The following is a 27,292-nucleotide window of genomic DNA, read 5'->3' as shown; positions in this document are numbered from 1 at the left end:
TTATTAAGACAACAAAAAATATATATTTTGACTATGCAAACAATAAAAGGCAGCATTAATGGGGTTAACAAAAGGTGCAAGAAATATGTATAATTATCAGGCACGAAATCTACTCAACATTACACAATATTCACAATAAATAATTCACCAGATTTGATTGGTAAATCCATTAAACAAACATGTAGCAATAATTATTAAATCCCAGTCTCCTCTAAATGTTCCTTACAGCCTTAAAATCCTTTATGAACATAAAGCAGAACTTCACTTTGTCAATCAACATTGACTATTTTTAATCCTTATGTTGGTGGCATTGGTAAAAATATATAATATATATATATATATATATATATATATATATATATATTTTGTTATACTTACCTGTAAAATCTTTTTCTTTGAGTACATCATGGGACAGAGTTAGGCTAATATTCATTACCTACTGGGTTATAAGCCATCTCTAGGTGAAAGGACACTGGTAGACAAAGTCTTAGACAGGAAGTGATCCCCTATATAACCCCTCCCATACAGGAATACACTGAATTCTCAAAAAGAGGGGAGGATCCTGTGTCCTTTGATGTACTCAAAGAAAAGTATTTTCCAAAAAATCCTATTTTCTTTATCATACATCATGGGACACAGTGTTAGGCTAATATTCGTTACCCACTGGGGTTTCCCAGAGCAATAGCCTTGAGGGGAAGGAGACACCCTGCCAAACAATAGCCACCAGACCTTATACGTCAGCCCGCAGTTCACTGCGGCCAAAAGCCGAATCTTCAGCAGCTTGAACATCGTTGTGATGACATTTTGTGAATGTATGCACTGAAGACCAGGTAGCAGTCTTACAAATCTGAGCCACAGATACCTGATGCTGAAAAAGCCCTGGAGGTTCCTACATCCTTGGTAGAATGAGCTCTCACCCTAAAGGGAGGAGCCTTATGTTTCAGACCATAGGCCTGAATGACTGATGGACAATTGGCAATGGAAGCTGCCTGCCCCTTCTTAAGTCCTTCTGGTAAAACAAAAAAGGAGTCTGATCCTCGGACCTCTGCAGATCTAGACAAATAAACTCTGATGACATCAAAGGAATGCAGTTGTTTCTCTTCCGCCGAAAGAGGCTGAGAGAAAAAAGGCGGCAAAACAATGTCCTGATTTAAATGAAAGTCCGACAGAACTTTAGGCAAGAAGGATGGAATAGGACGCAACACCACCTTGTCGTGGTGAAGAATTAGGTATGGTTCCCTATATGAAAGTTCCACCAATTCCGGCAGCCATCTAGTGGAGATGGCCATCAGGAAGGCTAGCATGCATGACAGCAAGGCTAATGGAATTTCCTTGATAGGCTCAAATGGTTGTTTCTGTAACACAGACAGCACCAAATTTAAGTCCCAAGGACACATCTAATGGGAAGAAGCCAACGGGCTGCCCCCTGCATAAAGGTTTGGACCAACAAATGGGAGGCTAAAAGCCTTTGGAAGAATACTGACAGTGTTGAAACCTAATCTCTGATTGTAATTTCCACAGCCGCTTGTAGAAAAGAGTGGATTCTTCCAATCATGTGATTCTGAGGATGCAATTTTCTGGCTTCACACCAAGCAATAGAAGTCTTTCAGACCTTATGATAGATCTTCCTAGTGCCTGCTTCCCTAACTTTCACTAGGGTAGACACCACTGGTCCCGAAATGCCAAGATCATTCAGCACCATGGCTTCAATAGCCATGCTGTCAAATTTAGAGACTGTAAATTGGGGTGAAATATAGGACCCTGAGACAGTAGATCGGGGTGGCATGGAAGCATCCATGGCCCATCTATTGCCAATTTCACAATCTCCAGAAACCAGGGTCTTCTGGGCCTGGCTGGTGCCACCAGAATGACTGGAACCCCTCTGTTCGAATCCTGCACAACAAATGTGTAAGGAGAGGGATCGGGGGAAAGCGTAAACCAGGGAGTACTGACTCCATGGAACTACCAGAGCATCTGCTCCAACTGCCAGGGGATCCCTTGTTTGGGACACAAACTGATGTAGCTTGTTTTGAACCTGATGCCAATAGAGCAACATCTGGCCATCCCCAATGCTGACAAATTTCCTTGGAACACCCTTGGGTGTAGGGACCATGCCCCCGAGCAGATCTGCTGGTGGCTGACAGCTCTTCAGACTAGGAGCTGGTCTCAAGGCTGACTTTTCGGTATTTATGACCCAGCCCAAACTTTCCAAATACCACACTGTGCAGGCTATGCTCTGTTCTAGAGCCTGTAGTGAGTGATCTCTGAGCAGGAGGTCGTCCAGGTACCCGAGCACCAAGATCCCCTGGGCCCTTAAAAGACCCAATACTGGTGCTAGGACCTTTGTGAACACTGGGGGGGGGGGGGGGTGCGGTAGCAAGCCCGAAGAGCAGAGCCACAAACTGAAAATGATTTTCCTCTACTGCAAAATTGCAGGAACCTCTGGTGAGGTTGAAAAGATAGGTACGTGTAAATTTGCATCCTTGATATTGATGGAGGCTAGAAAGTCTCCCATCTGGAGTGAGGCTACTACTGAGCGGACAGACGCCATCCGAAAGGACAGGATTAATATATTTGGTCCAAAGTGGGCCTTGTATCCCAGTTTGGTTTTTGGAAGCTTCTGAGGGAACGTTGGATCTTAGAAACCTCTGAGGGGGAACCCCCTGTAACTCCAGCTTGTAACCACAGGATACTGTTGAGGTGACCCACTTGTCCTGAACCACTGTACTCCAAATGTCTGCAAAGTGCAGCAGCCTTCCCCCCACCCAATAGACGGGGGCGTCCCCTCAAAATGAGGGCTTGGTGCTGGGTTTAGAAAAGTTTTGGAAAAAAAAAAAGTTTTGGACCCAGGGTTTCTTCTGGCCCTGTGGCTTGTCCCTGGCTCTAGCGCCCTGTTGGCAGAGGAACCTGAGGAAGTGCTCCCTGCTCTTTTTGATATACTTGTCAAAATCAACACCAAACGTTTAGGGGAAACCTACCAATAACTCCTTACAAGGAAGCTCGGCTGACCAGTTCTAAAGCCACAAAAGTCTGTGCATGTGTACAGACAGGAGAGCCAAATGAGAAACCTGCTGTATTGAATCCTTTAATGCATCAACAGCAAAACACAGCGTTCAAAGTATATCTGCTCTGATTTCAGTAGGATCATCCTCTTGGTTAGGCCTGTCAGGCCATCTGACCTGATCCTTAAAGGACTGGCAGACTCCAATTGCTGCCACAGCTGGCTGAATAGCTGAACTGGCCAAAAAAAGGAAGCCTTTAATAATGACTCCAGTTTCTGGTCAGGGTCCTTCAAGCCCTGTGCGTTATCCACCGGACAAGCTAAGTTCTTGTTTAAGGAAGAGACTGCTGCATCTACGGCTTGCATGCTTCATCTCTTAACGAACCTCACCACCATGGAATATAAAAGGGAAAACCTCTTTGGAGGAATGAAAATCCTGTTAGGATGTTCCCAATCAGCATACACAGCCTGTTCCAACAGTGGGTGCAAGAGGAAAGCCTGCGTGACCTGAGGAGGCCTCAGGGACACCAAAGAGGACCAAGGGGCTCAGGAACCTCTGCAGGAGGCAAATTAAAGGCAGAATGAACCATCTCGGTAAGAATCTGGATCAAAAGCCTCTGAAACTGAGAGGCAGATACCAACTGGACATCTTCTGGCCCAGATTGCATAGAAGACTCATCTGCCAGGCCCTCAACCGAATCCTTGGCATTTAGCTCTTCCCCATCCTCAACCTATTCCTGCTCCAAATTAGGAGGCTCAGGGGAGGGGGATCTGTCATGCTTCTTGCCACCCTGCAGGATGGAGGCAATCATGCCAGCAATCCTGTGCTCTAACCCAGCTAGGGCTGAGGACAGTTCATACTTGGTGATAAAGGGTGAATCAGCAGTGCTGACTGTAGGTACAATACCAGGTAGGTGCAGTGGCTCATGGAAGTGGCATGGAAGCCTCGGGTCTCTCAGGGGATAGAACACTAGGAATATGACTAGGCTCCTCAGGAGCTATTGACGACATAGGTGTGCCTTTCCCTGTAGTGTTAACCTTGCTTCTCTTTTTTGAAGACATTGCAAGCCACAAAAGGATTACCTGGGCTTAGTATTACAGTGTATACATACTCCAAAAGAGAGACCCCTTAATATGGATCACCAAGCCCCATATGCAACAATCCTAAGCACCTTAGCCTGGCAAGCAACACCTGGTGACTCATGTGACCTGCGTAAGGAGAAATGAACCGCTGAAAATGTCTGGTTCAGAGCATGCTCTGTGTCCCACAGCGGCCCTCTGGAAGCAGTGCATGCTTGGCATACCGAGCTTAAATAAGCTGGCTGTGTGCCGGGACATTCCTGAGCATGCGCATGCATATGCACGGCCCCAGCAAACGTGTACAGCTGTATTCGCCCATGACGCAAATCTGCAGGCAAAGCTGCATGCACCATGGCCTCCAAACAACCGCGATCTCCTGAGCACCTTGGCGAACACATGTGTGCCATGTCGAACCAAGATGTGCAATGGCGCTCCCTTGTGCAATGGCGCTCCCTTGTGCGCAGACCATCCATTAAGGAAAAAATAGCCAGACAAGAAAAAAAAAAAAAAGGTAATCTTTGCAAACACCCACAGCTAGCCCAAAACTCCCCCCTGAGGTCACCACACACAGGTATCCAGCCTCTAGCTAGCTTGGCTGATTGTTACAATCACTGGGGTACCCCACACACAGGGCAGCCTTAGAAACGAAAAGGCCCAATCTTCACCAATCACGGCGGGTTCCTGTCACTTGAGGACCTTCAAGGACTGGGTGCCCTTTTCATGTTTTAAAGTCCGCTCCCCTGCATCTGTACAGCACCCTGCAGACATGCCTTAGCTCTCTGATGTCCAGGATTTCACTACGCAGGGTCCAGCACCTGGAGGTTGCATTACAGGCAAAACCTCGCAGGATCCTTGCATCTTCTTTGTGAGGCTCGGGTACCATTAATCTAAGCATTAGGCCTGTGTCAAATGGATCAAATCGGTCAAACCCTTGATTCATTTAAGAACCCGTTTGTGGCACTAAAGACCTGGAGCTCAGAGAGCTAAACAAACGTGCCCATCCACCTTGCAGACAATGGTAAAAAAAAAGTAGAAAGGGTTAAAACCGCATTGTGCGTCAACAAGAAATCAGAAAAGCTGCAGCTTAATATGAGATACACAACTGGTTAAATAAATGAGAGAAGCCATGCTAAAATAATCCCAATTGAAATCAGTGGGCTAAATCCTTATGATAATGACACCATAGTGATCCACTCCAAGAAGTGCACCGCCACCATAAGAAAAACTTGCTTAACAGATTGCAAGCAAAACCAGGCATGTGGCTATAGCCCAGCCAAGGCCTTTACTTGCACAGAAGATCTTAGGAATAAGTAACACTGGGTAGATGGATGCAATGATTTCTCACACACCAGCACCACTGTAAAGTCTGTGATCATCTCGTTCAGCAAAGGACCCAAACAGAGAGACTAACCATAGCATAATATTGTCTAACTTTTTAATTGTAGAAAAATAAGTATTACACTTACATTGGTAGGTTTAAAATCCGTGTATAAAAACAGAGCCGGACGGTTCACAACAAACACCCGTCCTCCTAGTAAGATAGCATGGTGACATCAACACGTACCCTCCTCCAGACGTGTTTCGGTATACGCGATGTGCTGAATGGGGAACGGGCAGCGGATTGACTCACCACCTTATAAACAGAGCCACACCTCCATCTGAGTCTCGGGGCGGTACCAAAAACGCCATATTAGATATGGGCAACCCTCCCTACCAGATTGCACCTGGGATGCCAGTTCCTATTTTATGAATATAAACAAGTAAATCTATATATAAAAAAAGAATTATAATTAAATTAAAAGCAATGGTGACATCTATCCACCAAAAACTTCACCTATGGGTCAAAGTGTCAAAAAAACCTGATAAAAACTTCATCTTGTTAACCCATTTACGGAATTGAACAAGTGTGTTTAACAGATAAATAAACCTTCATAATAATTAAAGGGGACTGTGATTCCGCACATAGATCAACAGATCTGTGAATTATTTACTTTGTGTACCCTAAAGCTTCAACTAAGTGATATATTACTATTTTTTATTGGATAAGCGATAATAATTCTAAACCAACTCTACATATACCAAGTGAAAATTAAATAACCCACCCCATAACCAAAAACTGTTGATAAAGGACTATATTCTGAATAATACTAACTGAATAACTAATATTAAAACCAGTAACCCTCATGACTAATAATCAATAATTTTTTTTGATATAAGTAATATACCAAAAATAATTAATACATTATAAATCATAAAATAAATTAACCGCTTCAGCCCCGGAGGATTTGACTGCTCAATGACCAGGCTATTTTTTCGATTCAGCACGGTGTCACTTTAACTGATAATTGCATAGTCGTGCAACGCTATACCCAAACAAAATTACGTCCTTTTTTCCCCACAAAAATAGCTTTTTTGTCGTTTTCTTGGTATTTGATCGCTTCTATGGTTTTTATTTTTAGCGCTATAAACAAAAGAAGGCCGACAAATTTTCAAAAAAAAGCACAATATCTTAGTTTTTGCTATAATAAATATCCCATCAAAAACACGTTTTCCTCAGTTTAAGCAGATATGTATTCTTTTAGATATTTTTGGTAAAAAAAAATAAAAAAATGCAATAAGTGTATATTGATTGGTATGTGCAAAAGTTATAGCGTTTACAAAATAGGGGACAGATTTATGGCATTATTATAATTTTTTTTTTTTTTTTTACTAGTAATGGCATCAATCTGCGCTTTTTAACAGGACTGTGACATTATGGCAGACACATTGGACACTTTTGAAACAGTTCAGTGATCAGTGCTATAAAAATGCTCTGATTACTGCATACATGTCAGTGGTAGAGAAGGGGTTAACACTAGGGGGGGGGGGTCAAGGGTTTAACTGTGTTCCCTATGTTTGTTTCCAACTGTGGGGGATGGGACTGTCTAGGAGGAGAGAGATCGGTGTTCATACATAGTAAGAACACACAATCTGTCTCCTCTCCCCTGAAAGAACCCAGATCAGTGTGTGTGTTTACACACACGGATCCCGGTTCTCGCTCTGTCAGCACTCGCATCAGGGGTTGGGCACACGTCGTGGGTGCGTGGCGTAAGGCAACATAGTTTTGCCCAGCCATGCCATTCTGCCGAAGTAAAACTGCAGTGGCTGGTCGGCAAGTGGTTAATAAGAAATATATAATAAAAAATAATACATACAAATATATGTATATAACTTAAAAATTAATTCTGCTAATTTGACCCACAGATGTGACTAAGATCAAGCTCACACTAGTGTCCATTAAGAATCATCTATAAAAGCATTTACATCAATGTCTATGTTCAACTTGTAAGGGGCATAGGTCTTAAGCTTAGGGATCCAAGACATTTCCCTCACTAGTGAGCTTCCCCTCCAGTTGGGACTGAATTGATCTATACCCAAAAAGAGGGTGTTGGAATGATCTTTATTATGTATAAGCAGATAATGCTTAGACACCATGGTTCCTAAATACAGTTTTAATATTGGTGATGTGTTGAGACGAACCTGTAGGGGGCGTTTGGTCCTCCCTATATATTGAAAACCACATGGGCACTGAAATAAGTAGACCACCCCCACTGTTGAACAGGTAATAAATGGTTTGATCGCATACTGCATCTGAGTACTGGTGGAAACAAAACTAGTAGTTCTTCTATGAGCACAACGGCTCAGCGAACACCTCTTACATTGGTAAAAAACAGTTAGTTGATTAAAAACAAAAATTCTATTAGTGATGGGTCAAAGATATTTGGGGCCACGCTATTTCTAAATGAGAAAGCCCCTTTAAACACCACCTGTGGTTTATCAGGTAACACGGTCTTCAGTACTCTATCATTGTTCACAATATGCCAGTGCCTAGAAAATATTTGCTTAATACTCCTATGTTGCAAAGAATAGGTGGTCATAAAAGGAACCCATTTACACAAGGTAGCCTATCTAAGAGCAAATCTTCCCGATTCATAACTTTCACAGACTCCCAGAACAGTTTGTTTAATCAACAGTTTTTTTTTACCAATGTAAGAGGTGTATGGTGTGTTCTCTGAGCAGTTGTGCTCATAGAAGAACTACTAGTTTTGTTTCCACCAGTACTAAGATGCAATCAAACCATTTATCTATTCAACAGTGGGGGTGGTCTACTTATTGCAGCGCACATGTGGTTTTCAATATATAAAGAGGACCAAACACCCCTTACTGGTTTTTCTTAATGAACAAATCACCAACATTAAAACTGGATTTAGGAACCAGTCGTTGTCTAAGCATTATCTGCTTGTACATAATAAAACTTCTTCCAACACCCTCTTTTTGAGCATAGATCAATTCAGTCCCAACTGGAGGGGAAGCGCACTAGTGAAGGAAATATCCTGGATCCATAAGCTTAAGACCTATGCCCCTTAGGGGTTGAACATAGATGTTGATGTAAATGCTTTTATGGATAATTCTTAATGGACACTAGTGTAAATTGATCTGAGTCACGTGTGTGGGTCTAATTATAAGAATTTATTTTTAAGTTAAATACATATTTTTATATTTTATGTATTTTTTATTTCTTTTTGATTATTCATTTATTTTTTTCTTATTTATAATATATTAATTTCGCTATATTACTTATAAAAAAAATTTGATTATTATTAGTCATGAGGGTTCCTTGTTTTAGTATTAATTATTCAATTAGTAGTATTCAGAATATAGTCATTTATAAACAGTTTTAGGTTATGGGGTGGGTTATTTAATTTACACTAGCTGTATGTAGAGTTGGTTTAGAATTATCAATTATTCAATAAAAATGGGTAATATATAAATATATAAAGGGGAGCTTTAGGGTACACAAAGTAAATAATTCATAGATCTGTTGATCTATGTGGGGAATCACAGTCCCCTTTAATTCTTATGAAGGTTTATTTATCTGTTAAACTCACTTGTTCAATTCCATGAATGGGTTAACAAGATAAGGTTTTTTTTTTGACACTTTGATTCACAGGTGAAGTTTTTGGTGGACAGATGTCACCATTGCTTTTAATTTAAATATTTTTTTTTTATAGATTTAGTTGTTTATATTCATAAAATACCTCCTGGGAGGCCTGTTCCTATTTGGTAGGGAAGGGTTTCCCATATTTAATATGGCATTCTTTGGTCCCGCAGCCGAGACTCAGAATGAGACGCGACTCTGTTTATAAGGTGGTGAGTCAATACACTGCCCATTCCCCATTGACCACGTCATGTATGACAAAATGCGTCTGGAGGAGGGTACGTGTTGACATCAGCACGCTCTCTTAGAGGAGGATGGGTGTTTGTTTTGCGTGCCAACTGGCTCTGTTTTTATACGCAAATTTTATACCTACCAATGTAAGTGTACTACTTTTTCTACAATTAAAATGTTAGACAATATTATGCTATGGTTAGTCTCTCTTTTTGGGTCCTTTGCTGAACGAGATGATCACAGACTTTACACAGTGGTGCCGGTGTGAAATCATTGCAGCCATCTATCCAGTGTTACTTATTCCTAAGATCATATATGCAAGTAAAGGCCTTGGCTGGGCTATAGCCACATGCCTGGTTTTACTTGGCATCTGGGTAAGGAAGTTTTTCTTATGGTAGCGGTGCACTTCTTGGAGTGGATCACTGTGGTGTCATAAGGATTTATCCCACCAATTTCAACATATCATGTTATTCAATCAATTATCCTGATTGATTAATTGGGAATATTTTAGTGCGGCTTCTCTCTCTTTTTTTTTTAAACTGAAGTGCTTCCTGTATAGGAGATCACTTCCTGTCTAAGACTTTGTCTACCAGTGTCCATTCACTTAGAGATGGCATATAACCCAGTAGGTAATGAATATTAGCCTAACTCCGTGTCCCCTGAGGTATGATAAATACAGTATATATTTACTTTTTTTTGTTTTTTTAGATTTCTTCAGTGAGCAATTTTCTTTTATTACATCTGGAAGTGTGGGGGGGCATTTTCCCAGCTAAGCACACCCAGAACGTAAATGCTACATGAATTATCTGCCCTTAGTAGCCGCAGCCAGAAATGTTAGGGTAGTGTTATTCAAAGTGATTTCTCTACAAAATAAAGCATATATATATATTATATATATATATATATATATATATATATACATACACACACACAGGTACGGATGGGGGCGTTTGCTTTGATTATTAAAAATGAATTATAGTTTTTGGTTTGTTGTGCTTAGATACAGTTTAGTTCCACTTTAATGTGAGTCTACCAGCAGTGCCCTATTTTTTGTAGGCCCACATATGCCAAACTATACTCTATTTAAAATGATGGCACCAAGCAGAAGTTATTTTGTATATTTTCTTTCATTGCCAATCAGTCTATATTTATCATATGTTTGGATGACTGCTGCTTCCTAAATCTAAAACACACGCTGATAAAACATGGAGAGTTCTGCTGAAGAGAATGCGATTTATTAATTCATATCAGCATGCTATTATGACCACATATGATTGCATGAAATCACAAACTGTATGATTAAAAACCAAGTCAACAGGGCTTATTTAATTGAGTTAATAAACATCAGTGAGAATAGGCAAGAGGCAGTATTCAATGACAACCAATTTGTCCTTACTAGGTCAATTAAAAGATACATTTTTGATTGATTGCCAAAGACTACCTCACTATGAGTATAGTAGCTGTGGTTTGCACCATTTTACTGTATTACATAGTCATATCCCGTGGACATGAAAAATATCACTTACTGGCACTTCGACATATTTTGAAGCCGCTTTCACCTGAAAGAAACAAATCAATAGTGAACAGCTATACAAATTATTATCAAAGGAATGCTCTTCTAAGCCCTGAATATAATGCATGTATTAATTTCTCAAGTTCATAATTATCTTGATTACACCATCCTTGTAATCTAATCAAGCTTCCAGGTGAAGAAAGCTAATTAAATCATTCACAATACAATTCACTAATTCATAAAGTGGAACATGCATTTTATTATAAATTGCAATGTCAAGTAGCATTGACTGATTAATTTCTTTGTCAACTTACATTTTTATTTTCCATAATCTGTGTTCCTTATGCATGTTGCATAAAAGTAACATACCGTAATTATCGGCGTATAACACGCACCCCAAGTTTAGGAGGGAATTTTGTGGGAAAAAACTTTTAGGAGGGAAATTTAAGGAAAAAAAAAAACTTACATTTAAATGCCCATCAATGCAGCCTTATCAGTGTCCATCTGAAGCCTTGTCAGCATCATTTGCAGCCTTGTCATTGCAGCCTGTCCTCATTGCAGCCTTGTCATTGCAGCCTGTCCTCATTGCAGCCTTGTCATGCAGCCTGTCCTCATTGCAGCCTTGTCATGCAGCCTGTCCTCATTGCAGCCTTGTCATGCAGCCTGTCCTCATTGCAGCCTTGTCATGCAGCTTGTCCGTCATTGTAGCCTTAGTGATATCCGCTTATTTTTTTTATTGTGTATCTCGGCCGCTCTCGGACCTTCTCGGCGGCTTTCGGCCACTCTCTGACCTTCTCGGCGGCTTTCGGCCGCTCTCGGACCTTTCTCAGGGGCTTTCGCCGAGAAGGTCCGAGAGCGGCCGAAAGCCGCCGAGAAGGGCCAAATGCGGCCGAAAGCCGCGAGAAGGGCCAAAGGCGGCTGAAAGCCACCCAGAGTCCAAAAAATTGTGCGGAAATCGCAGAGTATCGGCGTATAACACGCACCCGCGAAAAAAGGGTGCGTGTTATACGCCAATACGGTAACTTCTTTTATTAATAATTCTACAGGCAGTAAACAATGTAATAAAATATTTATTCCACTATATAAACACCACAAGAAAATCATATATTTCTGCTGAAAATTTTTAATAGCATGGGGTGCCCCAGCACCAATACTGGATCTTTCCTATTCATTTAATTGATTAAACACCTCTTATTTGATAGTAAACCTTTTGCATAATAGAACCTTTACCTTTAACCCTTTTTATTGAAAATATATTAAATATAATATATTATACATAACAAGTGACTCCTCCACTCTGACACACCATCAGTGTAACAAGTGTTTTTCGTATTAGTAGTAATACATCTTCAAAAACAGACATATGGACATAAAGCTAAAAATGCCTATACAGTAAAAACAACGAGTTCCTAATCCACCTATGCATTGTTTTAGAAAAAAAAAAAAGTTTCATAAGTATCTTAACCACTTCCCACCTGGCCAATGTACATATACAGCCGGGTGGGAGCTCTCTACTTCTGAGCGGACGTTCAGGAACGTCCTTCAGAAGGAGGGGGATCGCGCATGCCTGCACAGCGGCGCGATCCCGATGTGCTCGTGTCACCCGGACACGGCGCATCTCGGATCAGCAGGAAGGCTCTGTGATTGGCCCTCCTGATCACATTACGGCCATGTCCAATCATGGCCGTCATGTGATGTAAACAAACAGCCGGCTGCTAGGCAATCGACTCTCCTCTCCTCACACGGAAGGCGTCGCTGAGGAGAGGAGAGCAGATCGCTGCAGCTGGCTGGTGATCAGTGAGTATGAGCTGTTTTTACAGCTTTTTACTAACTGATCACCAGTCTAGTATAAACCTACAGTGTAAACACACGTCACCACAATACACGTCACCACACATGTCCCCAAAACACAAATGTCCCCAAATAATAAAAAGACATGTCCCCAAATAAAAAAAACACATCTCCCCCACATGTTCCAATGATTATCTGCACACATATGTACGTGATCACACAAACCAATTATTATACACTTAACGGAATTTTTTTTACCAAAAACATGTAGCAGAATACATTTTGGCTTAAATTTATGACAAAATTTGATTTTATTGGATTTCTTTTAAAATAGAAAAAAGAAAATATTGTTTTTTTTCCAAATTTCCGCTTTTTTTGCGCTTATATCACAAAAAATAAAAAACGGAGTTGTGAATAAATACCACCAAAATAAAGCTCTATTTGTGCGAACAAAATGATAACAATTTCATTTGGGTACAGTGTAGCATGACCGCGCAATTGTCATTGAAAGTGCGAGAGCGATGAAAGCTGAAAATTGGGCTGGGAAGGAAGGGGGCAAAAGTGCCTGGTATTGTAGTGGTTAAGAAACAAATGGGTCTTGATATCCACCTCCTGCTATCTCTCAACAGTAGGACTCTCACTGCAGGACAAAGGAAAAGATAAAATAGCTGTCCAAAATACCAAGCCATTGACTCAGATTTAAAGCACCTGTGCAAGATGAAGGAAAACCTGAAAACATGGCCCACTGGGGGTACTTGATGACAGGGTTGAGAACCACTGCTCTAAGCTACAGTCTATTGCATGATACAGAGGAGGAAGAGCTATTCTATTTTTAGACATCATAAAATCCTTATCTTGAAAGTTCATTGAGGGACACAGTATTCAGACACATGTGAGTTATACTACCACCTAGAGGAGAATTTGGGCAATGACAAAAAAAAAAAAAAGAGACAGCTGCCCACAGTAAGCATGCTGATGACAGGGACCCAAAGACCATCAAAGAAGCCGTTAGAATGAGTACATCGCTGGACCCCTGGACGGGCGAGTGTCCTTTTATTAAAAGACAGCAGCTAAAGTATTTGTATTTGCTAACTTTTATTTTTTCGAAAAAGGTCAAAGAACAACTTTACTGCAAGTGAACAAAATGATTTTACAGTGAGTACAAAAATCTAGTTTTCATTTTGTTTGAGGGGCACAATATTCATAGAATTGTAAAATGTCCAAAAGCAGTGCAACTAAGGGATGGGAAACCAGCAATTGAAAAACTACAATAGGCCCAACTTTAAACAAACTAGAGATTGCATGGAGCTCAAAGAACCCCATGAGGGATCTTACACCCAAAGCTGGCAATAGAAGAGGCCCGAAAGCCCCCTTGGTAAGACATGTGAACAGAAGACCAGTTGCCTGAAACAGTTGCCTTATGCCAAAAAGCCTTTACAGGAATGGATGAAATCAGATCATTAGGACTATAAGCTTGAATGAGGATTTGGCCACAGTCTGATTTGTATGTGATTTTCCATCCCTGGAACCACCAGTCTTTCTAATGGATGTAGTGGCAGCAAGGTAGAAGCTCACAGCACAAACTAAATCCAAACAATATAGGGAGGTCTCCTTCTGATGTATTGGGGTTGAATAAAGGGGAAAGATGCATGCTTTAGACCTGAATACCACCTTGTCTCTGTGTTTCCATAAAAAATTATTTATAGGACAAGGCTGCTAGTTCAGACACTTGCCTCACAGAGGTGATGGTGACAAGGAATGCAACCCTGTGAGTAAGAGTGAAAGAGTTTTTGAAGTGCTGAGAGATCCAAGTTTAACTGCTTGTCGCCCACCGGCCATCATATGATGGCCAGGTGGCGTGGCTCTCGCTCTGGGCAGGCGTCATATGACGTCCGTCCATTTAAACACGGAATGCGCATGATTGTGTGTGCTCATCCCTGTTCCTTCGGTCACGACGTGTCACGGAGACACCACTTGCCCCTGAGGGGAGTGAACAGCCATTGGGCATGGCTCTTTACCACGTGATTGGCTGTGATGAAGTCACGACCCATCACAGGTGGTACCACCCCACTTTGCGCAGTGCATGCTCGCGATCTCGAGAGAGCTGCGCATGCACGTTGATGGCGGCATGTTCCCGGGAACACTGCTCGTCACGACGATGGTAAACAGCCATTGGCCTGTGGCTGTTTACCACATGAAAGGATCACAGCCGATCACTAAATGTAAATACAGAGTGAGATGTTACCAGGTTCTCCTCCTTACACACTGAGAAGGAGATTGCAGTAACATCTCGTTACCGCCTACAGTGTACGCCAATCACACTGATTTCTCCCCCCCCCCGATAAAGAGGACCTGTCACCACCCATCAAAGTACCTTTCACAGTTCATCTGAGTACCAGAGTACCTGTCACAGTCCATCTGAGTACCCGAGTACCTGTCACAGTCCATCTGAGTACCCAAGTACCTGTCACAGTCCATCTGAGTACCCAAGTACCTGTCACAGTCCATCTGAGTACCCAAGTACCTGTCACAGTCCATCTGACTACCCAAGTACCTGTCACAGTCCATACGAGTATGTGTCGCAGTCCATATGAGTACCTGTCACTTACCTTCAAAGTACTCAAATACCAGTCACCAGCCCATCAGAGTACCCACGTACCTATCTGTAGCCCAGAGTACTCGAGTACCTGTCACCGGGCCATTAGAGCACCCGAGTTCCCGATACCAGGTCATCAGAGTACCCAAGTTCCTGTCACCAGCCCATCAGAGTAACCGAGTAGCTGTCACCAGCCCTTCAGAGTAACCGAGTAGCTGTCACCAGCCCTTCAGAGTAACCGAGTACCTGTCACCAGCCCATCAGAGTAACCGAGTAGCTGTCACCAGCCCATCAGAGTAACCGAGTAGCTGTCACCAGCCCATCAGAGTAACCGAGTACCTGTCACCAGCCCATCAGAGTAACCGAGTACCTGTCACCAGCCCATCAGAGTAACCGAGTACCTGTCACCAGCCCATCAGAGTAACCGAGTACCTGTCACCAGCCCATCAGAGTAACCGAGTACCTGTCACCAGCCCATCAGAGTAACCGAGTACCTGTCACCAGCCCATCAGAGTAACCGAGTACCTGTCACCAGCCCATCAGAGTAACCGAGTACCTGTCACCAGCCCATCAGAGTAACCGAGTACCTGTCACCAGCCCATCAGAGTAACCGAGTACCTGTCTGCAGCTTATGAAGTTACCCGAGTGAAAGTAATTAATAAAAATGAATTAAACCCACACTCTCTGTGAATTACAATCCCTATATGCAACATTTTCAAAGATTATGACTGCAAATATCTGAGTACCCAAGTACCTGTCACAGTCCATACGAGTATGTGTCGCAGTCCATATGAGTACCTGTCACTTACCTTCAAAGTACTCAAATACCAGTCACCAGCCCATCAGAGTACCCACGTACCTATCTGTAGCCCAGAGTACTCGAGTACCTGTCACCGGGCCATTAGAGCACCCGAGTTCCCGATACCAGGTCATCAGAGTACCCAAGTTCCTGTCACCAGCCCATCAGAGTAACCGAGTAGCTGTCACCAGCCCTTCAGAGTAACCGAGTAGCTGTCACCAGCCCTTCAGAGTAACCGAGTAGCTGTCACCAGCCCTTCAGAGTAACCGAGTACCTGTCACCAGCCCATCAGAGTAACCGAGTACCTGTCACCAGCCCATCAGAGTAACCGAGTACCTGTCACCAGCCCATCAGAGTAACCGAGTACCTGTCACCAGCCCATCAGAGTAACCGAGTACCTGTCACCAGCCCATCAGAGTAACCGAGTACCTGTCACCAGCCCATCAGAGTAACCGAGTACCTGTCACCAGCCCATCAGAGTAACCGAGTAGCTGTCACCAGCCCTTCAGAGTAACCGAGTAGCTGTCACCAGCCCTTCAGAGTAACCGAGTAGCTGTCACCAGCCCTTCAGAGTAACCGAGTACCTGTCACCAGCCCATCAGAGTAACCGAGTACCTGTCACCAGCCCATCAGAGTAACCGAGTACCTGTCACCAGCCCATCAGAGTAACCGAGTACCTGTCACCAGCCCATCAGAGTAACCGAGTACCTGTCACCAGCCCATCAGAGTAACCGAGTACCTGTCACCAGCCCATCAGAGTAACCGAGTACCTGTCACCAGCCCATCAGAGTAACCGAGTACCTGTCTGCAGCTTATGAAGTTACCCGAGTGAAAGTAATTAATAAAAATGAATTAAACCCACGCTCTCTGTGAATTACAATCCCTATATGCAACATTTTCAAAGATTATGACTGCAAATATATTTATACAAGTATATATACTGTAGTGCACAAATTGCACCAAAATATAAATGCAAAAAACTGCAAAAAAAAAAACTGTGATGCAATAGAGTTCATTCAATTTTCAGTGCTCTATGATGTATTTTGGTCTTGGTTAGAATATTCCACCAAAACCACCTACCACACATCCTACTCCTCCCATGATACCCATTACAGGTATCATAATAGGCCCAAACTATAATCCCAACCGAAAATACCCCAACAGCTTTTAGTTTAGTTTATAGTTTTTTTACGGCATTTTGCAGTTATTTTGTGCAGGTCACAATGTAAAAAGAAGAAAAACACCCAAATCTGCCCCATTAGAGCGACAAAAAAATGGTCCAGAACTTGTTTGAGCTTCAGACGTTCAGCTTCAGGCGACTTGGAGTGGAGATGTGAACCATCTCCATTGAGAATAATAGATTTTTTTATTTTTTTTCCCCTGCAGCGTTTTATAGCTTCAGGCTTCAAGCTACAAAACGCTCAGGTGTGAATGGGGCCTTAGGCAGAAGATCCAGTTGATCGGGAAGTGCCCACAAAGTACCAAATCCACCTGGGCCAGTCCAGTACTATAAGGATAATTGCAAAGTCCTCCAATTTGATCCTTTGGAGACAGAAAGAGTAGTCTGAGGGAAGGAAACTGCTACCACCAGAGGTTCTCTGCATGTGGAGACAAACCTGCCCAGTTCTATGCTGAACTTGGATGTCACAAGGTCTAGATTTGGCATTCCCCACTCGTGATACTGGTTCTAGAACTCTTCCATGTGTAGTGACCATTCCTTAGGTCCAGGCACTGCTGGCCGAGGTAGTCTGCCTACCATCTGTCCATGTCTGGAATGTGACCAGCAGACAAAGTTGGAAGGTAAAGTTCTGCCCAGGATGGGATCCTTTCTACTTTTTCAGTGACAAGACTTCTGGTTCCTCCCAGAGAGTTGATATATACCACTATTGTGGCATTGCCTGAATGGATTAGATGACCCTTCAGGTTGGGAAGTCCAGCACTCTTGGGACATCCAAATTGCCTGGAGATACAGAATGTTGATGGGGAGACAGATTCCATCAGTGTCCACTGCACCAATGAAAGTCTAGGACTCCTTCCCAGCCTGTCAAGCTCGTCTGTTGTAAGGATCCTCCAAAAAGAGCAGAAGTAAAGGCAACCTTGTCTTTGGTGACAGGTAATGGAACTGCCTTGAAGGAAGCCAACATCAGCTCCATAATTTTAAAACAGAAATGAAGAGTTGGTAAACCCCTGGACTAAAGAGTCAAAGTCTGGGAGTGGTGAGTTTGAAGTTTTTTTGGGGACAAAAAAACTCTGGCTTGAGCTGTGTCTAGGTTTAGACCCAGACACTCCAAGCAATGAGTTGGCTCCAATGCAGACTTCTGAAGGTTCAGGATCCATCCGAACCTTTAGAAGTCAAGATTTGTGCTGACTGCTCCCTCGACCAGAGGTCATTCAGATACCCACAATGGAGAATACCTGGGAACAAAACAAGGCAAGCACGGGGGCTAGAACCTTAGTGCTTAGACAGAGTATAGAAGACAGGCTGAATGGAAGGGTTAAAGCTGAATGTGCTGGAAACCCATAGCAAATCGGAAAAAAAAAATGGTGATGTGCTAAAAATAATAGAGACATGCAGGTATGCCCTTGATGTCTACAGAAACCACAATGTCTCCTGGATGATGAGAGGCTATGACAGACCTGGTAGATTCTATCACGAATTCTTGGAACCTTATAAAGACATTCTGAGCCTTGAGATCCAAGATGGGGTAGATATCCCTTTGTGGCTTTGAAACTGTGAAAAGGGAGTAATAGAATTAATTAAACCTTTCTGATACAGCAACAGCAGTGATAATCCCTTGTTTTGGAAGACTTGCAAGGGCTACATGTAGGTCTGCAAATTTGAACAGTGACCCAGAAAGATTGGAAGGCATGAAGCAAGGTTGGCAGCAGAACACTAGTTTTTAGCCCACTGAAACATCCTGTACCCAGGCACCTGAAATGCTGTCTGTCCAATTGTATCCAGAGGACTTCTCTGCAGGTTTTGTGAAGTGAGAGGCCAAGATATTGTGGTGAAACTGGACTCCTGGGTTGGGTTCGGCAGGACTGGCAGTAAAGAAAAGATTATTTTTTGTTCTCAGAGGCAGGGTGATTCTTCACAGGTGAAGGCCTAAACTTCTTTTGCTGGGGTTGGAGAGTACTCTTACCCCCAATAACATCCTTGATGTGGGTGTTCAATGCAGCTTTGAGCAGATATTTTCCCTTAAAGTGCACATGCAGAAAATATTTTTTTGCATGTTTGCTTCATAGCCCTACATTTTTAACTAAATAATTCTGCATGTGGAGACTCCTACATGAAATAAGATGCTAGACATCCACTAAGCCATCTAATGATAATTCCGGAGAAAAGACTTCCGGCCTCTTAAGACATTAGCAAAAAATGAGGCATGCTATGACTTGGAGGTATAATACAAGGCTGGTCACTGTTTTTTGTATGCCAGTGTCCAAGTCTATCAGTAGGCGGAAGAATAACCCAACTTTCTCAGACTGTGTCTGTCAATTAATGAAAACTACAAAACTGCTTCTTACTGTCCAAACAGCAGGCTAAGGCAAGCTGGTCACAAAGCTAGTGACAAGGCTGTATTAACTGTAACTGAAAAGTTAGATCTTTGACCTGGCTAGACTGTCTGTGAAGGGTGCTTGGATCACTCAAAGACAAAAACGTAAAATATTTTGGCAGGTCAAAACACAGTATTTGAACTGTGTACTAATCCCGATCTTCATCTTCAATTTAAGATTGTAGTATAATATTGAGCTCTAAATGAGCCAAACATGACTACTACTTAAAAAACGTAATTTACCATCTACCGCTTGCCAAATGTGAGTTGCTGAGAAACCAGGCCAACTTTTCCTCAGAAATAACAAAGGATTAATGTTGCTTTTTGTCTGGAAAAATGTAACATTTTATGTTTAATTCTGGCACCAATGTATTCCATCAGGTTGAAACATGTTTAAAACTCCAAACCATTCTGCTATTTGTCTCCTACATCTATCGGTGACCATTACATGCAAGTATGTCAAATCATTGTGAGAGCCAGTAAATAGCCTTAACACAATATCTTTAACCTACATTTCTTCACTAAGTTTTTTTTCAAAGTTGATCATTATAAAGAACTAAATAGTAAAATGTAATTGTGAAATACTAAATGACGTATACTTACAGTGAAAGACAGAATAGATGAAAAGAACGTGCCTTCATCGTATCTTGCCAATTTAGACAGAACCCCTTCCAGCACTGAAAGAAACTTTGATTAGGTGCATTAGTTAGATATTATGTTAGAAGGGGTGACACAAAGGTAATTGAAAAACACAGCATATTAATATTTGCTCAGTGACTGCACAGGCAGTTAATTAGAAATATTAATTTTTACTAAAAATTGTATCATTAAAATTATTGCTGTACAAAGAGCATTGACATTCAAATATTTTACAATCATGTATACATTGCTTTGTGAGGTTTATAATAAAGCAGTTAGAAATTACAAATTAAAAGTGCATATTTTCTAGGAATCATCATTTCCTTCATTATAATACTGTGATCTCCTCCCAAACCTTATGGTACTAGCGTTATGGTATTTAGCCCTTTTTAGAGCTTTATAAACAATATCAAATACAATTACTGGACAACAGATACATCTAAACTAGTCACACACTTAAAAGCAAGTCAGGCACAAGAAAAAAATAAATAAAATAAAACCTGTGAGCACTTCTCTCCCCAGAATTGTGCAGATCTGAACCAGGAAAAAAACTCAGCTTCCCATTTTATTAAGCTGACATTAATCTGAAGCTTTGTAGCAGAAGTAATTCACAGACTGCTCTATCATAACTTTAAAAACTTAAATGTGATACATACAATTTGGAGTGGATAAGTCTAGTCAATATACATTTTCTAAAAGCTTTCAAAAAAAAAAAAAAAAAAAATGAAACGTATCTTATAGTAGATCACTGTTTCAGTTGGAGATATTCATATACTGTTTTCTGACATTGTATAAAGTCACTACAATTTGTTGGTAGCCTCAATAAGTGAACTTACAGGAGAGAGTTCTTTGACCACTGACTGGGGAATTATACTGTATGGCCCATGCATGTGATCAGGAGGTTATACTGTACTGATACAAAAACTGATGTAACAAAATGCCATTATACTAAGGCAAGTTATATAGGATTTTTCTACTCACTTTAAATATCATTTTATTGAGGGATATGGTTCAGAGACATTTTGGTTATACTGCCACCTACAGGAGGGTTTGGACAATGGCAAACAAGAGAAAAAAAAACAGTAACCGGCCTGGTAATACCCTTTCCACTTGCAACATGCTTCAGATTTTTAACAAACAATGCCAAAAATAAGGTGATAAATACAGATGGGTGGGACCTATGTTCTTCAATGAAAAACAAAACAAAAAACAAAGAAAGTTTATTTCCAAAAAAAGTACAAATGAAGGTTGGCAATCCAGGAAACAAAGCACTAAGAGACCCAGCTATAACCAAACTAGGGAACAATGGCAGCTCAAGCGCTACCTGAAGGACCTTACGCCCAAAGCGGACTTTAGAAGAAACTTCAGCTGGTGAAGCTTACAGGACAGGTGAACTGAAGACTAGGTGGTAGCCGTGAAATTAAGTGATACAGAAGCCTTATGCCAAAAAGAAATGACAAATCTAGTAGACTTTCTTGACAGGAAAGGGTGGATCCCAATCCTTAAAACTATAAGCTTGAATGATTGCCTGATTAAGCCACTAAGAAAAAATGGCTAGTAAAACATTTAAACGATTCCCCTTCTAGGACACAAGCAAAATACTGTGGAATGCCAGGAGTGGGAGGGGCTATAACAGGCTGATGGCTGTTTTTTGGTTTGCCTACGTACAAATCCTTCTGTAGGCTGCACCACAGTCCTAATGACTCTGAATCCTGTGTCCCTCAATGAGTATGAAACTACTTAGTCTCATATCTTGTGCTTGTTATCATTACTTTCAAAAGCAGCATGCCAGAAGGTTAAATGGGAATACTGCACAAATACCATTTTCTTTAAAGAATGAGGAAATGTTCAAATTCGTATTACCCTTTTGCCCTCACACACCTGAGCTAATGTAGCCCCCACCCTCAAAGAGTCATATTTGCCCAGTTTTCACTGTTGAGGACTGCCTCCATGTTTACATCTTTTGTGTCAGCTTCATCAAACATAGTGGGAAGTTATGTTTGGAGCTTGGGGGAAAAGAGGGTAAAAGGGTAACAAAACGTTGTTTGACAGTTCCCTTACTCTTTATCCCTTTGTTACAAAGGAGGAAGGAAGAAAATTGATTCAAAAGCCTTCCAACCCAGACTTTCAGTATAAACCAAACATAGAAGAATGCTTCTCTGACACTTCCATTATATTGGTTCTTCTGATCAGCAAAGTTTAAAGTGATTTTTTTTTTTTTTTTTTTACATTTTAGAGGAAAGGTGTGGGGCTCTTGGATCTCAAAGCAGCAGGTATTCTTAGTCAGGTCCTAATTAGTGCAGAAGAAATGAATATCCTTAGGCAGTTCTCCCGTGAGTGTTGGTCAAAAGTTGGCATTTTGTTCAGAGGAAAATGCCAAAAGCAGAATGTTTAAGGCCCCTTTCACACATGCGGACTGTATGCCCGTATTTCATCCATCCGTTTGCGGATGAAATACGGACATACATGCATTCCTATGGAATAGCGGGTGTCTGCGGATGAAAATCTGCAGATACCAGAAATCGTCCGTCTCCATTATGATCCGATTCTGCAGATGGTGGAAAATCCTATTTTTCTATCCATCTGCAGAGTGGATCGGATAAACACGGACAGACGTCCGTGTTCATCCGATCCCCCATAGAGAAGACTGGAGATCTGACAGGGCAGTCCCTGCACAGTGTGCAGGGACCGCCCTGTCATCCGCCGGCTAAGTGGGGATAAATGGAGCGATCCCCGCTGAGCAAGCGGATCATCACGGGGCGGATCATTACGGATCTGTCCCATGTGACACTGACGGACCGTTCATGTCCACTTGTCAGTTCTGATGGCGGACCTGACCGGGCGCTCTATGCTGGTCTATGGAACGATGGATGTCAGCGGAGACATGTCTGCTGACATCCGCCCCGGTCCGATCCGCCAAAAGCAGACGGATGGCCCTATGTCCAGATCCGTCACTGGTGGATCGGATGAGATCTGATGAAAACGGACATGCTGTCTGTTTTCATCCGATCTCTCCATAGAGACCAGCGGCGCTGGACAAGCCCCTCCCCGCTCAGTGAGCAGAGAGGGACCTGTCATCCGCCGGCTCATCGGAGATCAACGGAGAGATCTCCCGCTGAGCCAGACCGAGGCGGACTCTGTGGAAGCGGAGTCCGCCTCGTGCGAAAGGGGCCTTAGGGCTCAATCTAAAGTTTTTTTCAGCTTCTTATATCATAAAATTAAATCTGTTTTGTGGGTTCAAAATTGTCCTCCGTTCAGGCTTTCTACTGTTGAACAAAGCATGTACAGTACTGGACTGATAAAATTAAAGGGATCCGGGGCAAAATTACTATATTCACTTCACTGGCATCTGCAGAGACCATACTATTTACCCTTAGAGAGCCCTCTAATTTTTTAAAAGTCTAGTTCATGCTTTGTTAAACAGTGTCAAGCCTTGATAAAGGGCTTAAAACACGTTAATTTGTTATGATATGGTGTGGCTCAAGACGTGGCTTTGCTGTCTAAAAATGGTGAGTTTTTGAGGATTTAGAGCAGCTAAACAGAATTACAAATCTTAGTCATGTAAATTGTAATGCAGCTCACAAATCCATATTTCAACAGTGTATTTACCAGCATGCCTTTAGTAGTGCTTTAGCATCTACTGACTCAATTGTATGCACTAGATATTTGGATATACCATCACTTCATACAATTGTTTTTTTCCTTTTTCTTAAAGTGATTATTTATCAAAGTGTCTGAAATAACAGCAATAGAGGTTATCTTACAGCATCTATACCCAAAACTGCAAGTCAGATTAATAGAAGTAATATTCAAAATTTATATTTAGTCAATACATTAATTGATCATGTTAACTGATTTGATATATATATATATATATATATATATATATATATACACACACACACACAGTGGTTAACAAATGACACATAGAATAAAGCTAAATGACTCTCTGAACAGTTCAGATCACTATAAAAAGCTAGCACTTAAAGAGAAGCGTTCCAATGGAGACACACATCTAAGCAAGGTTTTCCTTAACTTATTTTTTGTCTCCTGGAAAGGAACTGAAGCAAAATTTCCCAAGTGGACACATATGACAAAAAATTAACAGGGCTTTTTAACCATTCTATACTCAATCCAAACAAAAAAAAATGTCTGTAAATAATAATCAAAATGCCAATCTAGAAAAAAAAATTAGGGAAATATTAGGGACTTCAGGAAAACTGCATATTAAATGCAAGGACTTTGGATTATTATTTTAATGTATTAAAAATAAATACTGGCTTGCTCTGCCGAATTTTTAAAATGAGATTTCAACACACAGCTCTGTAGGTCTCCCTTCTATGTCAAACAGCATACCTAGCATCCCTGCAGATTGATTAAGATAAAACCAAATTTAAGAAAGGTTAACTAGAAACTGGAGTGTTTTTTTTTGTTAAACTTGAAAAGAGATAAAGTAACAATAAGGCCTTATGCTTGTGAAAATAATGCCCAGTACACACGTTCAAAAAATCTGACAAAAATATTGCTTTCAAATCAATCATACAATTAATTTAATTGTTAATACAGAGCTTTTGAGAGCTGATCACGACAGTTCATGCAAAATTATCTAAAGGGACAAACTTGTAAGATACCAGAACATACGATAATAATCAGAATACCATGGATGCTCAGAAATGGCAGAATACATTCCATCACTTCCGAAAGTTGTATTCTGCCATACAGAGTAAGGTTGAATAAAGACACCGGTCCATCCAGTTCAACCTGAGTGAGTGTCTACAATTGTCCCTATCCCTGTACATTGCACACTCACATCGATACGAGAGATTCCTTGATGCAAGTAACCTCTTAATTTACGATTCGAGACTAGCATGCAAAAAAATAAAAAAAAAAGGACGATCATTCGTCTCGCTGTGTGTACAAGGTCTCTGCAACTTTTTTTCTGCTTGAATTTGGCAGAAAAAAACACCTCTAATGTTACAATATGTATGCACGTATGGCATAAAAGCATTCTACTGGCCAGAATTTTTTCTGGTAATTGTAATACATTTACACACATATGCACAGTTTTAAAAAACCCCTTTTTCCTGCCTGTAAACGCCTATGTGTGCATAGCCACATAGACCAACATAGAGGTGCTTTTACAGGCTAAAAAAAAAATATGCCGAATGTCTGTATAAGCAGCAGCTTTTAAGCTCTGTGTACACAAGGCCCAAATACTTTCAGAACAGATTTATAAAGCATGTTGGAAGGCAGACAAACAGATGTAAAAGTAGCACAAAATTACTAGAAATCAGAGAAAATTTGAATAAGAACTAGAAAAGCAATAAGTCTCCCTGTAGCGAATCAAATGTTGGCAGCACAGATACTGTACTACAAATCTCCAGGATCCTGGCCAGTCAACACCTTTGATACTATATAAAATACCTTAAGCTATTCGCTGTAGAATTTACAGGGCAGACAATATTTACATGCTTAGAGAGAAGTGTGGGATTTGAAAAAAAAAGAAACAATCATATTACCTATGCATTGATCTAACACCCCATCTGTCCCCTTCTGCCTCTATACTAAGAACTGAGTGATCAAAGGCCGCTGATCGCTCAGTTCTACGGTCCCCTTTGTGCACACAGTGGCAATTGTCAGTGCCAGACTGAGGAGGGGATGGGGAGCTGAGAGGCTGAGCCAGTTGCTGCTCAGGTATTTGGGTGGAAAAAATAGGAAGTGGGAGGAAATCCCTTTAAAGTGAGGGAATACCTGGTTGTCACTATACATGTACAAAAGGAAAAAATTAGTTTCGTTTAGTTTTAATTCGTTCATTAATTTTGTTTAGTTATATTCGTTAAATTAGTTAAATTCGTTTTCGTATTTCATTTAGTTTTCTACCGAATTCCAAAAATCGGTTACATTCGAAAATATTTCAACCAAATTCGAAAATATTTCTACCGAATTCAAAATGATTTCAACACGATTCGAAATAATTTCAACCGCATTCGAAACTATTTCAACCGGATTCGAAAATATTTTGCGACCCGACTTTAGGGCCATGTATCTCGGGGTCACTTGGTGCTAGAAAAATTTGGATATGTTGTAGTGTTAGTTCTATTGTGTTTGCATACCAAATTTGTTGTTTCTAGCTATAAGTGACCCCGAGATATATGGCCCCAAATTCGGGTCGCAAAATGTCATTCTCTGCTGCAGAAAAGTACTTTCATATTGCCCATATCTGGGGTCGCTTGGTGGCAGGTGACGTGGCAAGTGGACAATCCACAACTTGGTCACATGGCACTCGTGGCTGGCCACGTGGCACTCGTGGCAGGTGTCATAGCATGTGGACAATACACAACTTGTGGCAGGTGACGTGGCAAGTGGACAATACACAACTTGTGGCAGGTGACGTGGCAAGCGGACAAATACAATACACAACTTTTGGCAAGTGGACAATGACATACAGCATATGCACTTGCCTTGCGATCGACATCTGTGACTTCTTTAATCAGGCATGCTGACAACTTCATTGATACCATAAATATACATGAAATAAGATGTGTTTTTTTTGCATTGGTACACTGCAGGTATGAAAAGTTGATGTGACAGATGTATATAAGTATAAGTAACTAACCATCTTCCAAAATGTCTAATTCAAATAGAAAAGATTAGAACAGAATAGAAAAAAATATATAATTTATTAGAATAAAATAGAAAGAATATACAACCATCTTCTGAAATTCAAATTTGAATAGAATAAATCAGAATTTCGAATAGTATGAATTCAAATTTTTAAATGAATTAATTTTAAATTTGGATAGAAAAGATTATAATAAAATATAAAATAGTCTAGAAAAACGATAGAACAGAATAGAATATATTATATTTTATTCTGTTCTATTGTTTTTCAAGTCTATTCTTTTATATTCTATTAAAATCTTTTCTATTAAAATCGAAATCATTATATACTAAATTCGAATTTCGGAAGATGGATATATATATATATATATATATATATATATATATATATATATATATATATATATATATATATATTTCCGACATTTGAATTTCATATAAAATGAATTTGAATTTAAATAGAAACGATTAGAATAGAAATAGAGAATA

General features: G+C 40.9%; 1 protein-coding gene across 13 annotated transcripts in view; it reads right to left on the bottom strand.

Annotated features, from left to right (window-relative positions):
• Positions 1 to 27,292, bottom strand: part of CADPS2 (calcium dependent secretion activator 2) — an 852,012-nt gene that overhangs the window by 138,605 nt on the left and 686,115 nt on the right. For 9 of the 13 annotated variants that reach the window (XM_077471987.1, XM_077471988.1, XM_077471992.1 and 6 more), the window contains 2 exons: positions 20,147 to 20,230; positions 10,817 to 10,849 (listed from right to left, as the gene is read on the bottom strand). In XM_077471987.1, coding sequence (XP_077328113.1) covers positions 10,817 to 10,849; positions 20,147 to 20,230 — 117 coding nt within the window. The remainder of the gene's footprint in view (positions 1 to 10,816; positions 10,850 to 20,146; positions 20,231 to 27,292) is intronic. The other 4 variants (XM_077471989.1, XM_077471994.1, XM_077471991.1 and 1 more) reach the window with 1 other exon arrangement.

Source organism: Lithobates pipiens, unplaced genomic scaffold (assembly GCF_037356315.1).
Source record: "Lithobates pipiens isolate NorthernLeopardFrog02 unplaced genomic scaffold, aLitPip1_a1.2 Scaffold_8, whole genome shotgun sequence".
Taxonomy (NCBI): domain Eukaryota; kingdom Metazoa; phylum Chordata; class Amphibia; order Anura; family Ranidae; genus Lithobates; species Lithobates pipiens.
The sequence above is the reverse complement of the archived record's forward strand: the minus strand, read 5'-3'. Positions and strand labels throughout refer to the sequence as shown.